The sequence below is a fragment of the Crinia signifera genome, chromosome 4, assembly GCF_055691185.1.
Source record: "Crinia signifera chromosome 4, ASM5569118v1, whole genome shotgun sequence".
In the NCBI taxonomy this organism is placed as follows: Eukaryota; Metazoa; Chordata; class Amphibia; order Anura; family Myobatrachidae; genus Crinia; species Crinia signifera.
This window is the reverse complement of record NC_139220.1, coordinates 115,944,821-115,961,153: the sequence shown is the minus strand read 5'-3', so window position 1 is coordinate 115,961,153 and position 16,333 is coordinate 115,944,821. Positions and strand designations below refer to the sequence as shown.

General features: G+C 42.7%; 1 protein-coding gene across 3 annotated transcripts in view; it reads right to left on the bottom strand.

Annotated features, from left to right (window-relative positions):
- Positions 1 to 15,850, bottom strand: part of NEDD1 (NEDD1 gamma-tubulin ring complex targeting factor) — a 79,263-nt gene extending 63,413 nt beyond the window's left edge. For 2 of the 3 annotated variants that reach the window (XR_014473411.1, XM_083182297.1), the window contains exons 1-2: positions 15,702 to 15,850; positions 11,017 to 11,160 (exon numbers count right to left, since the gene is read on the bottom strand). Coding sequence is in view for 2 of the 3 variants with exons in the window: in XM_083182297.1 (XP_083038423.1) it covers positions 11,017 to 11,160; positions 15,702 to 15,741 (184 nt within the window). In the remaining variant the exon portion in view is untranslated. Of the gene's footprint in view, positions 1 to 11,016; positions 11,161 to 15,590 lie in introns of all 3 variants that reach the window. The other variant, XM_083182298.1, reaches the window with a different exon arrangement.
- Positions 15,851 to 16,333: the final 483 nt, after the last annotated feature.

Below are 16,333 nucleotides of genomic sequence, written 5' to 3'. Positions count from 1 at the left end.
AGATATGTGCTTCATTTCTAAGCAACCTATACAGAACACTTAGAAATAGCGCTGTGTGTATGGGTCTTTACTGTAACTTAGCTTATGTGGCAGCTAGTGTGCTTATGGGGCAGCTAATATTCATATTTATAACAGAAGCATATCTAGAAATGAACAAAATCTGAGACCAGTCGATTCCAACCTGTAAACTAACATGGTATGTACTGACCTGTGTCTAAACATGCTACGAATAGGAGATGCACAAGCAAAAACTTTCATCTAAAAAGGTGGACATACACTACTGCGACTTCTTGCAGCAGTGTATGGCCATCACATACCCCTTGAGCTGCCGGGTTGGATCACATACGGTGCTCTGACATGTAATGTATCGCATGTGACCCCTTTGTCCGCCACTGTGAGGGGGTCCGAGTCAGAGGTCGGACATGCAAGCAGGTCCGACCTCTGACTATGATCCAATGTGCACACATCGGATCGGATGGTGTTCCAAACACATTCGATTTTGGCCTATTTCACCCAAGATCTAGGCCTTATCCATTGAAATCACCTTTATTGTGCAAATGCTATGAGCTTGAGAAATAAAACTCCAGGACTAAATGCAATAGTAGCAAGGGATGAATTGGATATTGCAGCCATTACAGAGCCTTGCTACAAAGAAAAACATGACCACATAACTATACCAGGTTGCACGTTCTTTAGTAAGGACATAATGAGAAAGATCATAGGATGAATAAACGGAGGCCCTTTCAATGACCATAAAAGGACATTATTCACACTGGGGTGATCTATAGACCACCATGCTAGGGGGAAAATCTGGTCAGGAAATGATTGTACAATATCACTAAAATTACTTTTTTGACTAAATGTAGCATATCAACACTTTAGTAACAATTCTAAGTCCCAAACAGAAGACTTAAATAAAGAGCGGGCATGGACCCCCGCACCAGCCGCTCACCAAATTCAATGTTCTGGGGAACCCTCACTGTCTGATAACGACGAGGATGCCTCCAAACAGTGAGGCTTATGGCTAGTGCAAGGAACACTCTGCACTGAGCCACGAGCCTCGCTGTTTTGGCGGTCACGACGCTGCAAAAACACAGCAAAATGGAAACAGCGTGTGCTGGGGGTCGGTTGAATACTGAACGTGCAAGCTTTGACAGCGATCAGTCGCTGTCACAGATCACATAAACCATTGAATATACCCAATTGAGACACTGGACAAAGCAGTATTTTGCAAACCTAATTGCTAAAAAGAAAAATTGACATGGTGGTATATACATTCTCAAAAAAATAAAGGGAACACTTAAATATCACAATGTAACTCCAAGTCAATCACACTTCTGTGAAATCAAACGGTCCACTTAGGAAGCAACACTGATTGACAATCAATTGTGCATGCTGTTGTGCAAATGGAATAAACAGATGGAAATTATAGGCAATTAGCAAGACACCCCCAATAAAGGAGTTGTTCTCTAGGTAGTCACCACAGACCACTTCTCAGCTCTTATGCTTTCTGGCTGATGTTTTGGTCACTTTTGAAAGCTGGCGGTGCTTTCACTCTAGTGATAGCATGAGACGGAGGCTACAACCCACACAAGTGGCTCAGGTAGTGCAGCTTATCCAGGATGGCACATCAATGCAAGCTGTGGTAAGAAGGTTTGCTGTGTCTGTCAGTGTAGTGTCCAGAGAATGGAGGCACTACCAGGAGACAGGCCAGTACATCAGGGGATGTGGAGGAGGCCAACAACACAGCAGAAGGACCGCTACCTCTGCCTTTGTGTAAGGAGGAACAGGAGGAGCACTGCCAGAGACCTGCAAAATGACCTCCAGCAGGCCACAAATGTGCATGTGTCTACTCAAACGGTCAGACTCCATGAGGGTGGTATGAGGGCCCAATGTCCACAGGTGGGGGTTGTGCTTACAGCCCAACACTGTGCAGGATGTTTGGCATTTGCCAGAGAACACCAAGATTGGAAAATTCGCCACTGGAGCCCTGTGCTCTTCACAGATGAAAGCAGGTTCACACTGAGCACTTGACAGATGTGACGCCAAGGAGAACGTTCTGCTGCCTGCAACATCCTCCAGCCTGACCGGTTTGGCAGTAGGTCAGCATTTGTTTGTGAGGCCGCACAGCCCCCCATGTGCTCGCCAGAGGTAGCCTGACTGCCATTAGGTACCGAGATGAGATCCTCAGACCACCCTGTGAGACCATATGCTAGTGCTGTTGGCCCTGGGTTCCTCCTAATGCAAGACAATGCTAGACCTCCTGTGGCTGGAGTGTGTCAGCAGTTCCTGCAAGACAAAGGCATTGATGCTATGGACTGGCCCGCCCTTTCCCCAGACCTGAATCCAATTGAGCACATCTGGGACATCCTGTCTCGCTCCATCCACCAACGCCACGTTGCACCACAGACTGTCCAGGAGTTGGCGAATGCTTTAGTCCAGGTCTGGGAGGAGATTCCTTTGAAGACCATCTCGCACCTCATCAGGAGCGTGCCCAGGCGCTGTAGGGAGGTCATACAGGCACGTGGAGGCCACACACACACACACTACCGAGCCTCATTTTGACTTGTTTTAAAGGACATTACATCAAAGTTGGATCAGCCTGTAGTGCAGTCATTTTCAACCTTTTTACCTTGCGGCACACTAAATAAGATTTTAAAATTGCCAAGGCACACCATGAGATCCCCACAGGGCAAAACACATTGGCCCCCCACAGGAAAAAAAAACAACCTATTGCCCCTCATATAAAAAAAAAAACAATCACACTGGTCCCACAGGTAACAAAAATAAAATACATTGGCCCTTCACATAAACAGAAAAGATCAGTAAATAACAGTTGAACTAGTGGCTGTAAACTGGTTTGGGCATCTCTAGATCTGGGGGCACACTTGAGAACAGCTCAAGGCACACTAGTGTGCCACGGCACAGTGGTTGAAAAACACTGCTGTAGTGTGTTTTCCACTTTAATTTTGAGTGTTGCTCCAAATCCAGATCTCCATGGGTTAATACATTTGATTTCCATTGATAATTGTTGTGTGATTTTGTTGTCAGCACATTCAACTATGTAAAGAACAAAGTATTTAATAAGAATATTTCATTCAATCAGATCCAGGATGTGTTATGTTAGTGTTCCCTTTGTTTTTTTGAGCAGTGTAGTAACCACATGCAATTATTTCTCTCCAACAAAGTACTATATTACCCATTAGTAATTGAAGTACAATCAAACACTTTTTTAAAGCAGGAGGGTGGTTACTAGACATTAGCTTTACTGCAAACTTGAACACGGAGTAATTGCACTGAAATACAAATAAATCAACTATCACAATGCCAATTACAGCAATTACTTTTACTATGTTGATGGACTGACCAAAGTCGCTTTCCAATGTTTATTGCAAGGTGCGAATAATGCATTAGATGTTTGTTTATACGGCACTAGAGACAAACTTAAAGGAAACAAATGTGTTCTAAGCAGAAATGGTCCACTGCCCTAATACAAATTGTCTCCTTTTCCATCAATGATTGATTGATGTAGGAATCACACTGCAAAGAAAGTTATATTACTCTACCTTCCTTTAGTATTTTAACTCTACTTAGCTGTCTACCGAAATAAAATTTATTGATCTTCAATTGGTTATGTTAAACAGAGTACGTAAAGTATTTTTGATAGAATAAAAACCACTTTACCAATTACGGACTAGAGGTTTTATTTTTTAATGGGGGCAGCATATTTAATGAATTACGCACGTTTGTGCCAATAAAAATGTCTCACAACTGAACAAAAATTTAAATTTGCCATTGAGCTGCATTCATTTTTTTGATAATTTACATTTTCTGCAAAAAGCTCTTCCTCATTGGCATTACAGACAGCCCATGTTGTTCTAGTATTGCTCACAGCTGTTGTAATTGCAGATGTTATCATTACTATAAACACTTGTACCTAACCCATGCTAGGTACAAAACAGAAAAAAAAAGAGGGCCCATGTCAGTCCACACCCATGAAAGTTGGGCAAAGCCTCAAGTCACTTCCAGGAGGCACGCCTGTTAAGTGTGTATGCAGGATAACTACCCTGAAACTCACATTTATATGGCTACTTGGGGAGCGGCTTGCCCCAGAAAACACTTTGTGCGATACCAAACCAGCACAGATAGGAGTTGCTGACATAAGTGCAGTTTGCAAAGGATAGCAAGATGCATCCAACTTGAACCAGAACAAGGCCCTGTGTCAAGTGTTCTAAAGGAAATTCTATTTTCATAAAGAGAAGACTTCTAGAAAACAAAACGGTAAATTAAAAAGAAAGTAGTCTATGACTTGTGCTGGTATAGTAGCACAGAAACATTAATGGAATGGTACAGGCTTAAAAATTTCAGGGTCTGGCACTTTACTCTGCCACCAGCTCCACTCAGTTGACCTTGGCTTGGGTGCCCGTCTCCCGGAGGGTCTCTCCGGTAATTAGATGCTTGGCAAGAAATAGATGTCACTCCAGGCACTTTTAAAGTACAGTTTTTACTGCATGTTAATGGCGATTCGGGCCGGGGTCCGTCATCAGGACAATACAGTTGACATACAGTAAAAACTGCACTTTAAAAGTACTTGGAAATAAAAAAAAACCCACAAGGGTCCAAAAAAGCAATTCCAGCTGGCACTATTTCATCATCATGTAATGATATAGATCGACCGATCCCCCTCTATACCTATATACACACACACACACACACACACACACACAGCCCAATCAGTCCATCACCAACAACCTTGACAACAGGCACATCACGTGTCAATCAACATCCTTCTTTTTTTTTTTTTAGGGAACAAACCACAATCAAAACAATCAGACATCACACAGAACATAACAAGAACAAGAACAAAACAGAAGGTTAGCCGGACAAGAAGGAGATGTAGAGGAGGGGACAAAACCAAAGAAAACAAACAGAACAAAAACAAGAAGTAGGATCTTTAACCTAAACTATCAGACCATATTAGACGATCACCTACAACTTCATGACAAAGGACTCGAGTTTGCACCTACAAACAAACTCCAGACATACCTAGACCGTCACAAACTCCCACGCAAATTTTCTCACAAAAAATATTTATTGTCCACAACACCAGGACCAAATGGACAGGACATAGCACCATACAAACACACCAGCTGGAGACCCCCATCAGATTTCTATCCTAGCCACATGAATTGACCCCAGTTTAACGCATTTGTTAAAATGGTAGAAAATGTCATTGAGCACATACTTTCAAGAACCAGCACCAATAACTTAACCAAGAAGAAACTCAATGCCCTAAAAGAACTTAAGGACAACAACTCCAGAATAATTAAACCAGCTTATAAAAAGGGTGGTGGTGCGGTCATCCTTACATTATCTACACGAAGCACACAGAAGACAGAGCAACGAACACACATACAGTACATGAAACTACACCAGGATCCCACAGATCCTTATCAGAAACAATTAGAAAAACACCTTCATAAACTGACTAACCACAGGGGTTCTCAACCAAAAATTTATACAGCCCAGCCCATGACAGGTTATTCTGGTATTTTACCATTTACCTAAGTTTTCACAAAAACCCAATACACCCTCCAGGGAGATCTATCATTTCAGGGATCTCATCAAATCGGTCTGAATACCATTACACCTTACTACAACCGTCCTGTCTGAGAGAGACTACTAACATTCTCAACCACCTACAGGACATTACATGGGAGGACAACTTTTGGCTAGTCACATCAAACACATCATTATATTGACATTATATTGACAGACCACGAACAGGGCATCACCAGTACCAATTATCTTCAATAAGACCTGAAAATGACACCTGACCAACGTAACTTCATCATTGACAGCATCAACTTAATACTAAAGTACAACTATGTTTGGTTTGAAAACCAATTCTATTTACAAACAACAGGGACTGCAATGGATATGAGATTTGCACCAAATTCCGACAATCTGTTCATGAGTTGGTAGAAGAAACACTACATATGTTGAAACCATGACTTTGGGGAAAATCCATACTCTGGGCCAGGTATACAGAGGACATTCTCTTCATCTGGCGGGGTCGGAATCATTCCTCCAGACATTTCTCACTTACTTAAACATCAAAAATACCAAATATTTACATCAATTACAGCAGACAACAAGTCGAATTCTTAGATATCAAGATATTTGTAGAAGATCCTTAGTTCCATACAAAAACATATAGAAAATCTGTAGACATGTATAGTTTCATTTTATCCATAAGCTGACATCATCCAAACTAGGTGGTTGAGAATGTGAGTAGTGTCTCTCAGACTGGCTCAAGGGACAATTTATCTGACTTAGACCAGACTAATCACAGGGTAAAGAATTAGCCCCACAATTCACAGAAAAACACTACATCTCGTATCAAGTAGAATGCTGTGTACACACGGTCCGATTTCCTTTCCGATGTTGACGATATAGTCAACATCGGATCGGCATCGGATGCAGATCGCAAGGGTTTTAACCCTTGCGATCCCGATGCGCGTTCATGTATCGGAAGCCAGAAAGTCTTGGCTGCCTTGTCTATATAGTGCAGATCTGCACTATATAGTCAAGATAGGATGCAAATCGGATGTGCCTTAAGATCCTATCCACGATCCTATCTGATCAGATCATGGATCTGATCAGATCATGGATAGGATCTTAAGGCACATCTAACGTGTGTACACACCAGAACAGGCATTCCAGGAAGACATTGATGAAATTACCTTCTGACATACATACAAACAAGGGTATCAGATATCAAACCCCAAGATGGTGTGTACACGCTTGTACAATGTGCATAAGATTTTGACTATATAGTCAAAATCTCATCTGGATCTCATGCAGATCACACAGGTTTTAACCCTTGCAATCCCGATGCACGCTCTCGTATCGCAGCCAGAAAGTCTTGGCTGCATAGACTATATAGTGCAGATCTGCACTATATAGTCTAAATTGTATGCAGATAGTCTAAATTGTATATATTGTATGCAGATAGTCTAAATTGTAATAAGCAGCCCATACATGCTGCGATGCGGGATGTGCTTTGAGGTGCGCGCTCCAGAGGCACCTCATCGCACAGTACAAAAAGTATGTGCTTGCACATACTTTTGTACTTAGTTTTCATCACATTGCATTGCATGCATAGGCAATGCAATGTGATGCGTGCTTGTTAAGCACGGAACGCATGCCCATAACGCACGCCCATATCGGGGCGTGTATGGGCAGCAATATAGTCATGATCACTATTTATTCTCAGCAGGCAGGCAAAATACATCAAATTCTAAGAAATCATTGCCCATTACTCAGATAAGACGAACCTCCATCAGACCACATCTCCATTCAACCAAAGGCAGTTTTTAGAAAAATTAGTACACAACCACATGCCTCCCAAAGGCATGGCTCAACCCACCGTTAGTACCAGCACATCCAAGAACAGCTTCTACATCTGTGGGGAGTTCGGTTTGCGTAAGTGGATTTGATGCTGGTGTTTGGTGCTCTGTTGTCTAGGTTGTGCATCCTAAACAAACACCAGCATCGAATCCACTTACACAAACACATCTCCACAAATCAAGAGCAACATGACTTGTAACAACAAAGGATTGATATACCTCTTAGAATGTAGATGTCACAAGTATGTAGGACCCACCATAAGACCCCTGAAAGTGCACATCAGCGAGCACATATAGAATATCAAAAGAGGGCGTGAGGACCACAACCTATCCAAGCATTACAAAACCCACCATAACAGTGGTCCCAGATCCTTACACATTATAGGCATAAAGGAAGTACACCTTGACTGGAAGGGGGCCAATTTCATACATCCAATTAACACCATAGAGCTCAGGTGGATGTATGAACTTAAAAAACAAACACCTCACAGCCTCAACTTAGACAACAAAGTTACAGTAGATCCATAATTGGCCACAAAAAAAAAAAAAAAACCAGTAACCCAAGATCACATTATTATATGCCCTCAGTGATACTGTACCCACCACCGCTTCTGCCACTAATACAAACAGGATAAGTAGATTATGTTCAACCACATCTGGAGAGTTTAAGACTCCTGTTCACCTGTCCCATATCATTACATACAAATATTCAAATATTATGACTGTTCATTCACAAGTGTAGATGTTCCATCCAGTATGAAACCATATTGCTCATGCAACAATTCCACACCTATGTTCCACAAACGCAAACAGCTTGACTTCATTTCACCTCCAGCCTACTACTGCGACACTATCGCAACTCCACCGCACAAGCAACCACATTGCACCAGGGGACACAAGTACTCAACTGCTGAACAAGAGTGCTTGGCAATTAAGTACTAAGGTAGTATTTACTGGGGAGAGAATTCTGGCTTGTTGGCTGATGGCTGTCTAGGCGCTGCGCAGCTCAGCGTGTATGTGTTCCCGGTGCGATAACTTGGTACTTGTGTATTTTGGCGGCACCCATCGCATCGCATACCATAAGGCATGCGATGCGACGCGATATCGCGCGATACTGTACAATGTCATACCATTTTAAAATTGTATGACATTGTACATGGCATATAATGCGATGCGATTAAACATTGTATAAGCACCCTAATGGGTGCTTACAATGTGAAATGCACCACCACGCCACCTGCCCCCCCCCCCCAACTATAAAAGTGAACCCGAAGCGTGGCGAGCGCAGCGAGAGGCGGCGGTACGCGTCCTTCGACCTTTTCATACCCCCACTATCCACGTCGGCGTGGAGTTGAGAATAGAAAGTGTGGTGAGCGCAGCGAGCCACCGAGTCCGAAGCGTGGCGAGCCCCGCGAGGGGACGCGGATACCTGTGAAGCCCGCGAGGGGACTCCGATACCTGTGAAGGTATACGCTGCGCTCGCCACGCTTCGGGCTTGGTGGCTCGCCACACTTTCTATTCTCAACTACACGCCGACGTGGATAGTGGAGGTATGAAAAGGTCGGAGGACGCGTACCGCTGAGCTCGCCACGCTTCGGGTTGACGTTTATAGTGGGGGGGTGGCGTGGGGGTGCATTTCACATTGTAAGCACCCATTAGGGTGCTTAAAAGCACCCTTTATGGTGCTTATACGATCTTTCATCGCATAGGGGGCAAAAACCGCGTTGCATCGCATGCCATGCGATGCGATGCAAACATCACGCGATACACATCGGGGGAGCCGCTATAATACACAAGTACCAATAACTGTACTGTCCCTGCTTATATTGCTACCTACCTGGCTGCTGCAATGACCAGTGGTGCAGCTGATGTGGCCTAGGCGCTGTGCAGCTCAGCGGGCATGTGTTCCCCGCAAGTAATGTCTTCATGCTCTCAATGTAATGTGTATAATGTCTTAATGGAATGTATGTAATATCCCCCCCCCCCCCCATTTCATCTCTGCTTGATGCTGCACTGTAATCCACAAAAAAATCCTAGTGTACGCAAGCATACATGGCCAATAAAATTGATTCGATGTACCTTGTTTTTGGTTAACCATCTAAATTTGAGGTTCAACAATGCCATGGGAATTTCCATCTTAATGCAGATTCCCTCTCAGAAAATTTATGAACCCCTAATCCTACAGACAACCATGTGGTGAAGCTAGGGGAAAGGAAAGGAAAGGTTGGAGATAAGGAACTCTGTGAAGTGGTAGAAAAGGGGTGTTGTTCCAGACTGCTGATTAGAATTGGTGTTGGTAAATAAAGGGGAAGGAGCGTGCAGAGAAAAAAAAAGGTACCAAAAGTAACATGGCAAAAGGTGTGGGACTCTACAAAGAAATACTCAGGATACAGGCATGTAAAGAGTAATGTTTCAATGCCTAGTGTTGTATATTTATGGGATTTGGTCTACAGCATGATGGTCGAAAGTCATTAGGTCGACACCATTAGGTCGACATGGGTCTAGGTCGACATGGGGAAAAAACTGTGAAAACCCCCATGTCGACCTTTTGACTGTCAACCTAGACATTGTCGAACTAACGACCTTTCGACCTATAACCATGTCGGCCTAATGGTGTAGACCATCATGCTGTAGACCAAATGATCCCAACCCATCTTGTCATACCTTTGTTTATTTCAATAAGTCTTACACACTGAAGATTAGGTGTTTTATTTCTCATTTATAAGTGATACCTGCAGGAGTACAGTTAGACATCATCCCTACATGCTTGCTCTCCTACCCGTGGACCTTTTCCTCCATCTCCTTACTACCTGGTCACAGGTTGCCCTCTATTGCAAGATTCTTAAAGAGATACTAACTTATCTAGCTAATGACCATAAACTATCTTTATCTACACCTAGTTTAACAAGGATTTTTTATCACGATAACAAGATTGTGACAGGCGCTTACCTTATAAACACCCGAGTAAACTCCATGTCGGAGCAGAACCACGCACCTGGTCGGCAGCATGTGACGTCATCATTGCGCAGCTGAAGCAGCTGCAGCACAGAGACGAGTGTACACCCATTACCATAGAAACAAATTACAATAACACTGGCACAAGCACTCCATACAAAAAAAATTGCATATACATTTAAAGGTATACTTATAGTCATACTTTAAATGGACATACAGTAGATATCCATCCAAGGATAAAACAATTAGTAAAATCACATTAAAGTATTTATAGCAGACTGCTCATACAGGCCTTTGGGTAACAAAGGGCCAAGTCGGCAAACCCAAAGTGCCTCACCCCTTAGATATAAATAAAAACATCTGATCACATCTTCAAGATATTTATGTTATTGGGAGAGTATTACTACACATAATTTGACTGGAAGACAAAAAGAGAGAGAAAATATCTCTATAAGCAAATTGCTAAACTTATACTTTAATTAATTGAAATTTCACTGTCTTTTCTTTAGAAAAATACAAAAGGAAAAACGCCTTAAAAGACATTTCAAATAAAGTCTGATAAAATCACACATTATTTCAGTTCTGATAAATGTAACAACAGCATAAAAGGCGCCAATAGAACAGTCACTGTGCACCTGTTAAAGGATACTGTTACTGCTCCAACACAAAGATGATACAGGGTGTGATGCACTATGTGGGTTGAACTGCTCCAGCACAGTCATGGATGAGGAGTCCCATATTTTAATATCATCACCAGCTGAAGCAAATCTGATGTTATCCTGCATGGTTATTCCTGGGAGCAAAGAAAAAAATAGTTTAGCCATTAACAGACTTCTTAAGTACATACTGTAGTAAAAAGCAAAAATGACAGAGATTTCAATATTTTACACAGGTATTCAGTGGGAGGGGGAGAACATGTATCAGTCAAATTGCATGCTTCATCACACACAACCAGTGAATTTATCGAGAAGGCAGACAAACTCTCAGTAGAGCAAAGCCCAATATAAATTGAGTGGAACAATATCTTCCTGTCTAGATACTAAAAAATTTGACTACTAATTGCATCAAGCTAGCATGTGTCAGCATTCCTTTTAGCTTTGTGCACAAAGGTGTCCAGACCCTTCTTGAATCTACCCAGCAAAAGATCATGGAAAGCAGTTGAGCCTCAGTTCACGGGGGACAAAAATCCTTAGTAATGTGGCATATAAGAGTAGGAATCATATTTCTTCTTATACTATTAAAAACGGGCCAATATTCTCTGTTAAGTAAAATATTTCAGTTAGGTAATATGTGCACATATTTGCCCACTGAGGTACCATTTACACTGATTTTCCTGCACCTCTGTACGGAGTGAGGAAAACGAGGCATGATCTTCCTGTCATGCAGCTAATACATTGTATGTGCTCCATCAGTACATTGGTCATGTACTGTAATTAAAGCTGCATACACATGGAACATTTTAAACAAAGCGTTCTGAATGCGAAGTGATGTAAATCGACCAGTGTGTACACTCCATCCCCAAGCTCGTTCCTGCTGGTCGTTTGCCGCTTATACTAAACTTCGAACATACAGAAAGATCTGAATACGATATCTTGTTAACGACAGCATACTCATGGATCTGGCCACTGAATTTCTTTTACAAGATTGCACATTGTGTATGCACTATATTGTTGTCTGGGAATTGACAACATTGCATTGTTTGCATTTATTCTGTGTATCCAGCTTTAGGTCATTCTTTTTGTACCAGGAAATGGGATACAGAATAACAGATGTCAAATGAAGGTTCTACACTACTCTATTTTACACATATGCAATGAGTTGCAAATGGAATAACTGAAAGGCAAAACATCTAAGTTTGTAGGAATGATCATTGTGCTTAATTTATTCAAGATCGCATCCAGACATTAGGAAGTATTCAATGAGGCTGATTCGCCATGTTCTACGGCGAATGTGCACTATTTTCATGAAAAGTGAATCACCCTGTTCAACGTGCAATATTCGCCAACAGTGAACAGTGAATGATGGACAATTCGCCGTCTGATAGTCACCACAATTCGCTGTGGTTTTTCAATGTGATGCGCCATGAGCGTATTCAATGATCAGATGGCAAATTGGTTTCTACGTGATTTTGGCTGTGTGTCACCATGTAGCAATCGTTTTATGGTGAACTGGAATGTAAACTTTTAAAATAAAGGTGTTTTTTTTTTACATTTGGTGTAAAAAAAAAAAAAAGGAATTTTATTATGTGAAGGGGCATGCTATTTTTAATCATGTGCTTACAGCAAATTAATATATATTTAATAAAAAAAAAAAAAATATATATATATATATATATATATATATTTTTTACACATAACCAGCCAGCAGGGGGCCGCTCATTAGATATTCATATATTCACTGCTCCCGATCATTACATATGCACAATCGGGAGCAGTGCAAGCAGCTCCCTACCCGCGTCCCCTGCTAGCACTCCTGGGTGGCAGCTTCTGCTGCCTATGTCCCCGGGAGACCTGCTTCTGCCCCACAGTGTCCGGCGCAGGCAGGGAGGATTCCATCTCCCTGCCTGCCAGCGTCCGCCGCAGGGGCTAAAAAACACCATCAGGGGCAGCGAGCCCCTGCGGCATTGAATCCAGCCCTCCAGAACACGACGACTGTGCAGCAAATCCTAAACAGGATTCGCTGCACATGCCGAGTATTGTCATTGAATACTGCCCAATGTTTTCATTCTGCAGTCATTATTTTATTTATTATTTACCAGTGACACATTCCAAAATCTGTAGGATACCTAAATGCCATGGCAAGTTTATGTCCGGTAAAAATATAAAATACATTTGAGTAGCTTATGCCAGTTTCCACACACATTTTGGAAGGATATATACAAACATATTTGTAATATAACTTGATGCGCCACTAAGCAGATCGTTAAAGAACTGTGAGAATTTTTTATTTTTATGTGTACATTATGGGGGTTTAGTGCTAAGCCACAAAGTACAAGGGTTAGGCACCAGCAGGGAGGGTCTGTATTAGGCTGTGGAGGGGGGCATCAGTGTGAGAGCGCAGGCCATGGGATGAGGAAGCATGTCAGTGTGTAGAGCGCTGGGGCCGCGCAGTGAGGAAGCACGTCAGTGTGATAGAGCGCGGATGAGGAAGCATGTCAGTGTGTTAGAGCGCTGGGGCCGTGCAGTGAGGAAGCTCGTCAGTGTGATAGAGCGCAGGCCATTGGGTAATAGAGTGGATTAGTGTGAGAACGCAGGCCATGGGGTAAAGGAGCGGATTGGTGTGAGAGCGCAGGCCGCGGGGTGAAGGAGATCATCAGTGTGATAGCGTGCAGGCTGCAGAAATAGGGCTGCTACCAGAAATATCCGGGGCTGGTTTTCCATTCCAATCCACCCCCTGACCCCAACCCTACCTCCCTGCTCCGCACCACTCCAGTAATATGCAGAGGGCAATTCCAGTTTATGTTCCAGCATAGGGGGTGGGAGCCAGCAGATATATCAGTGTATAGGGCCCCAAGATTTCTGTTGCCAGCCCTGCCTATTATATAAGAGCACCCTGTCATGTGCAGCCTGCAGTTTTTGGACTAGATCGCATTGCATCTAGTTAAAAAAAGCCAGCTACTTTAGCATATCGCATGCATTTTGAACTAGGGGGGTTATTATGGTTCCCTCACAACACAAAGGCAAAATCCTTCTCAAATGGGCAACACTACGTGCAGAGTGTTACATTTGGGTGTTAGTTTGTTTCTGTGTAGGGAAAATACTGACTGCTTTATTTTTACACTGCAATATAGATCTCACTTTGAAGTAAAATCCCTCTCAAATGTCATTTTATCTGCATGTGTTACATCTGCCCCACATGTTTGATTTTTTTCATTTGAGAAGGAATTTGCCTTTGCAAGTGAACCAGAATAAGGGCCTAGATGCGACCAAAATGCACGCATTGCATCTTGTGTTGGAGGCATAAAATCTAATTGGCTCAACCAAATCTCAATTTCAGATCATCTGTGTTCTAACCATGTATGGTTCAGTGCTGTCTAACAAAAGTCACATAATATAAACAGAAACAATTTCAAAGAACATAGCAAATCAAAAGTATAGCTATCTTTATTATTAAAGTGAAAAGAGTTTAAAAACTACACTTAAGCAAAGGTGTTGGTGCATCACAATAAGCGGATTATCCCCAGTCTGGATAGTAAAGCTGGCCATACACTACTGCAATCTCTCACAGCAGTGTATGGGCAGCCGATGCCCTGCGAGCCGCCCGGGACCTTCCCGGATGGTAGGTGACGGATCGCATGCAACCACTATTCCCTGCTGCTGAGAGGAGAGTCAGAGCTCGGCATTCCGATCATACATCTGACTCAGGTCCGATGTGCAGCTTATGCAACCATCTAACTAGTTGGTTGGACTGAAAATCTGGTACTGTACAGGAGCAAATGACAATCAGCTCACAAGCCCAGGAAAATGGGCTTGTGAGCAAATTGTCACATAGCATTCAGTCACATTGTTTAAACCAAACAGATTCAACTACCTTGTCTGAGTGATTAGCTTCCATCCAGAACCAGATTTTATTCCATCCAACCATCTAGTTGGATGGTTGGAGGAAAGTTGGCGTGTGTATATGGCCAGCCATATTGTATAAGTATGGGCACCTTAAGTGTCCATACTTATACAATATGGCCCTTTTTCACAAAATTTCGACCCAACTCGTGTGAAAAGTGCCATATCGTATGTAACTTACCACCTATTATGATCTGCGGTCACAAGTGCATCTGAACTGGAAATTGTCATGGCTGCCACACAAATTTGTCATATCTTGCAGCCCATAACAGATTGTATAGGATATACTGTAAATAAAAGGTCTGCATATGATTTATTCTATCTGATCCAAGTCGGGCACCCACCAAGGTATTGCATGCAAGGCTGCATACAATACCTTAGCGTAGTGTATGGGAGCCTTTCCAGTCAGAGCTCAGTGACAGCTGTCCTCAAGACCCCAAACAGGTCATATTTTTCAGATCATCCAGCAACTTTTGCACGGGCTATTACTAACTCCATATATATATATATATATATATATATATATATATATATATATATATATACAGAGTTTCGGAAAGAAGCAGAGGCTTCCCTCCAACCTCTGTACAGTGTACTGTGCACTTAGTTTAGTCGCGCTGTGCTGCACTCCGTATTTAACCGTCCCGCCAAATTATGTACGTACTCCTCATGGGGCACAGCGTGGAGTCCCCCGTGTTACCCCGGAGAGTAAAGCCGAGACGCGTTCAACTCGTTGCCTGGAAACCCCGGTATCCCGTGGCTGTGTCCTACTCACCAGGCAGCCGTGTTCTTCCCCCGCCTCCCTTACTCTGCATCCCGGACTGTGACGTCACTACGCCAGCACCAACTGTTGCTTGCGCGCCCTCGCACTCAAGCGGCGTGCTCGCTCTCGTGGGGCGTCAGAGGTGCGCGCCACTTGCTGGCTTCAACTTTCATCTTTTGGACGGAGCGTGGTATGGTACAAACTTGTGGGGATTGGGCAATATGTTTCACTCCAAGTTGTACTGTAGCTATCATTTAAAGATAACTTCATATAGCCTTAACCAGCTGGTGGCAATTACCCAATATAAACATTTTATGATGTATTTTGTTAGTTTGTATAAAAGAATGAGGTTTATTGTGTTGTGCATGTAGTGATGGTTTTTGCATTTTTCAAAGTTACACTCAAATATATGATGATCCATAGATCCATAAATTCCATGCAATGATGTATAAGTTTACATAACAGCTTTATTTGGGTACTGAAATAAAGGTAGTAGATATTAAAGAATGAATATAGACACTGATACAAAGTTATATTGGACGTATAGCAATTTTGGGTATGGGTGAAATCCGGACCAGGATAAAACCGCCGGACCGGACATCAAACTCTGCATTTTGGAGCTTGTAGCCTCCGGTCCGGGGGGT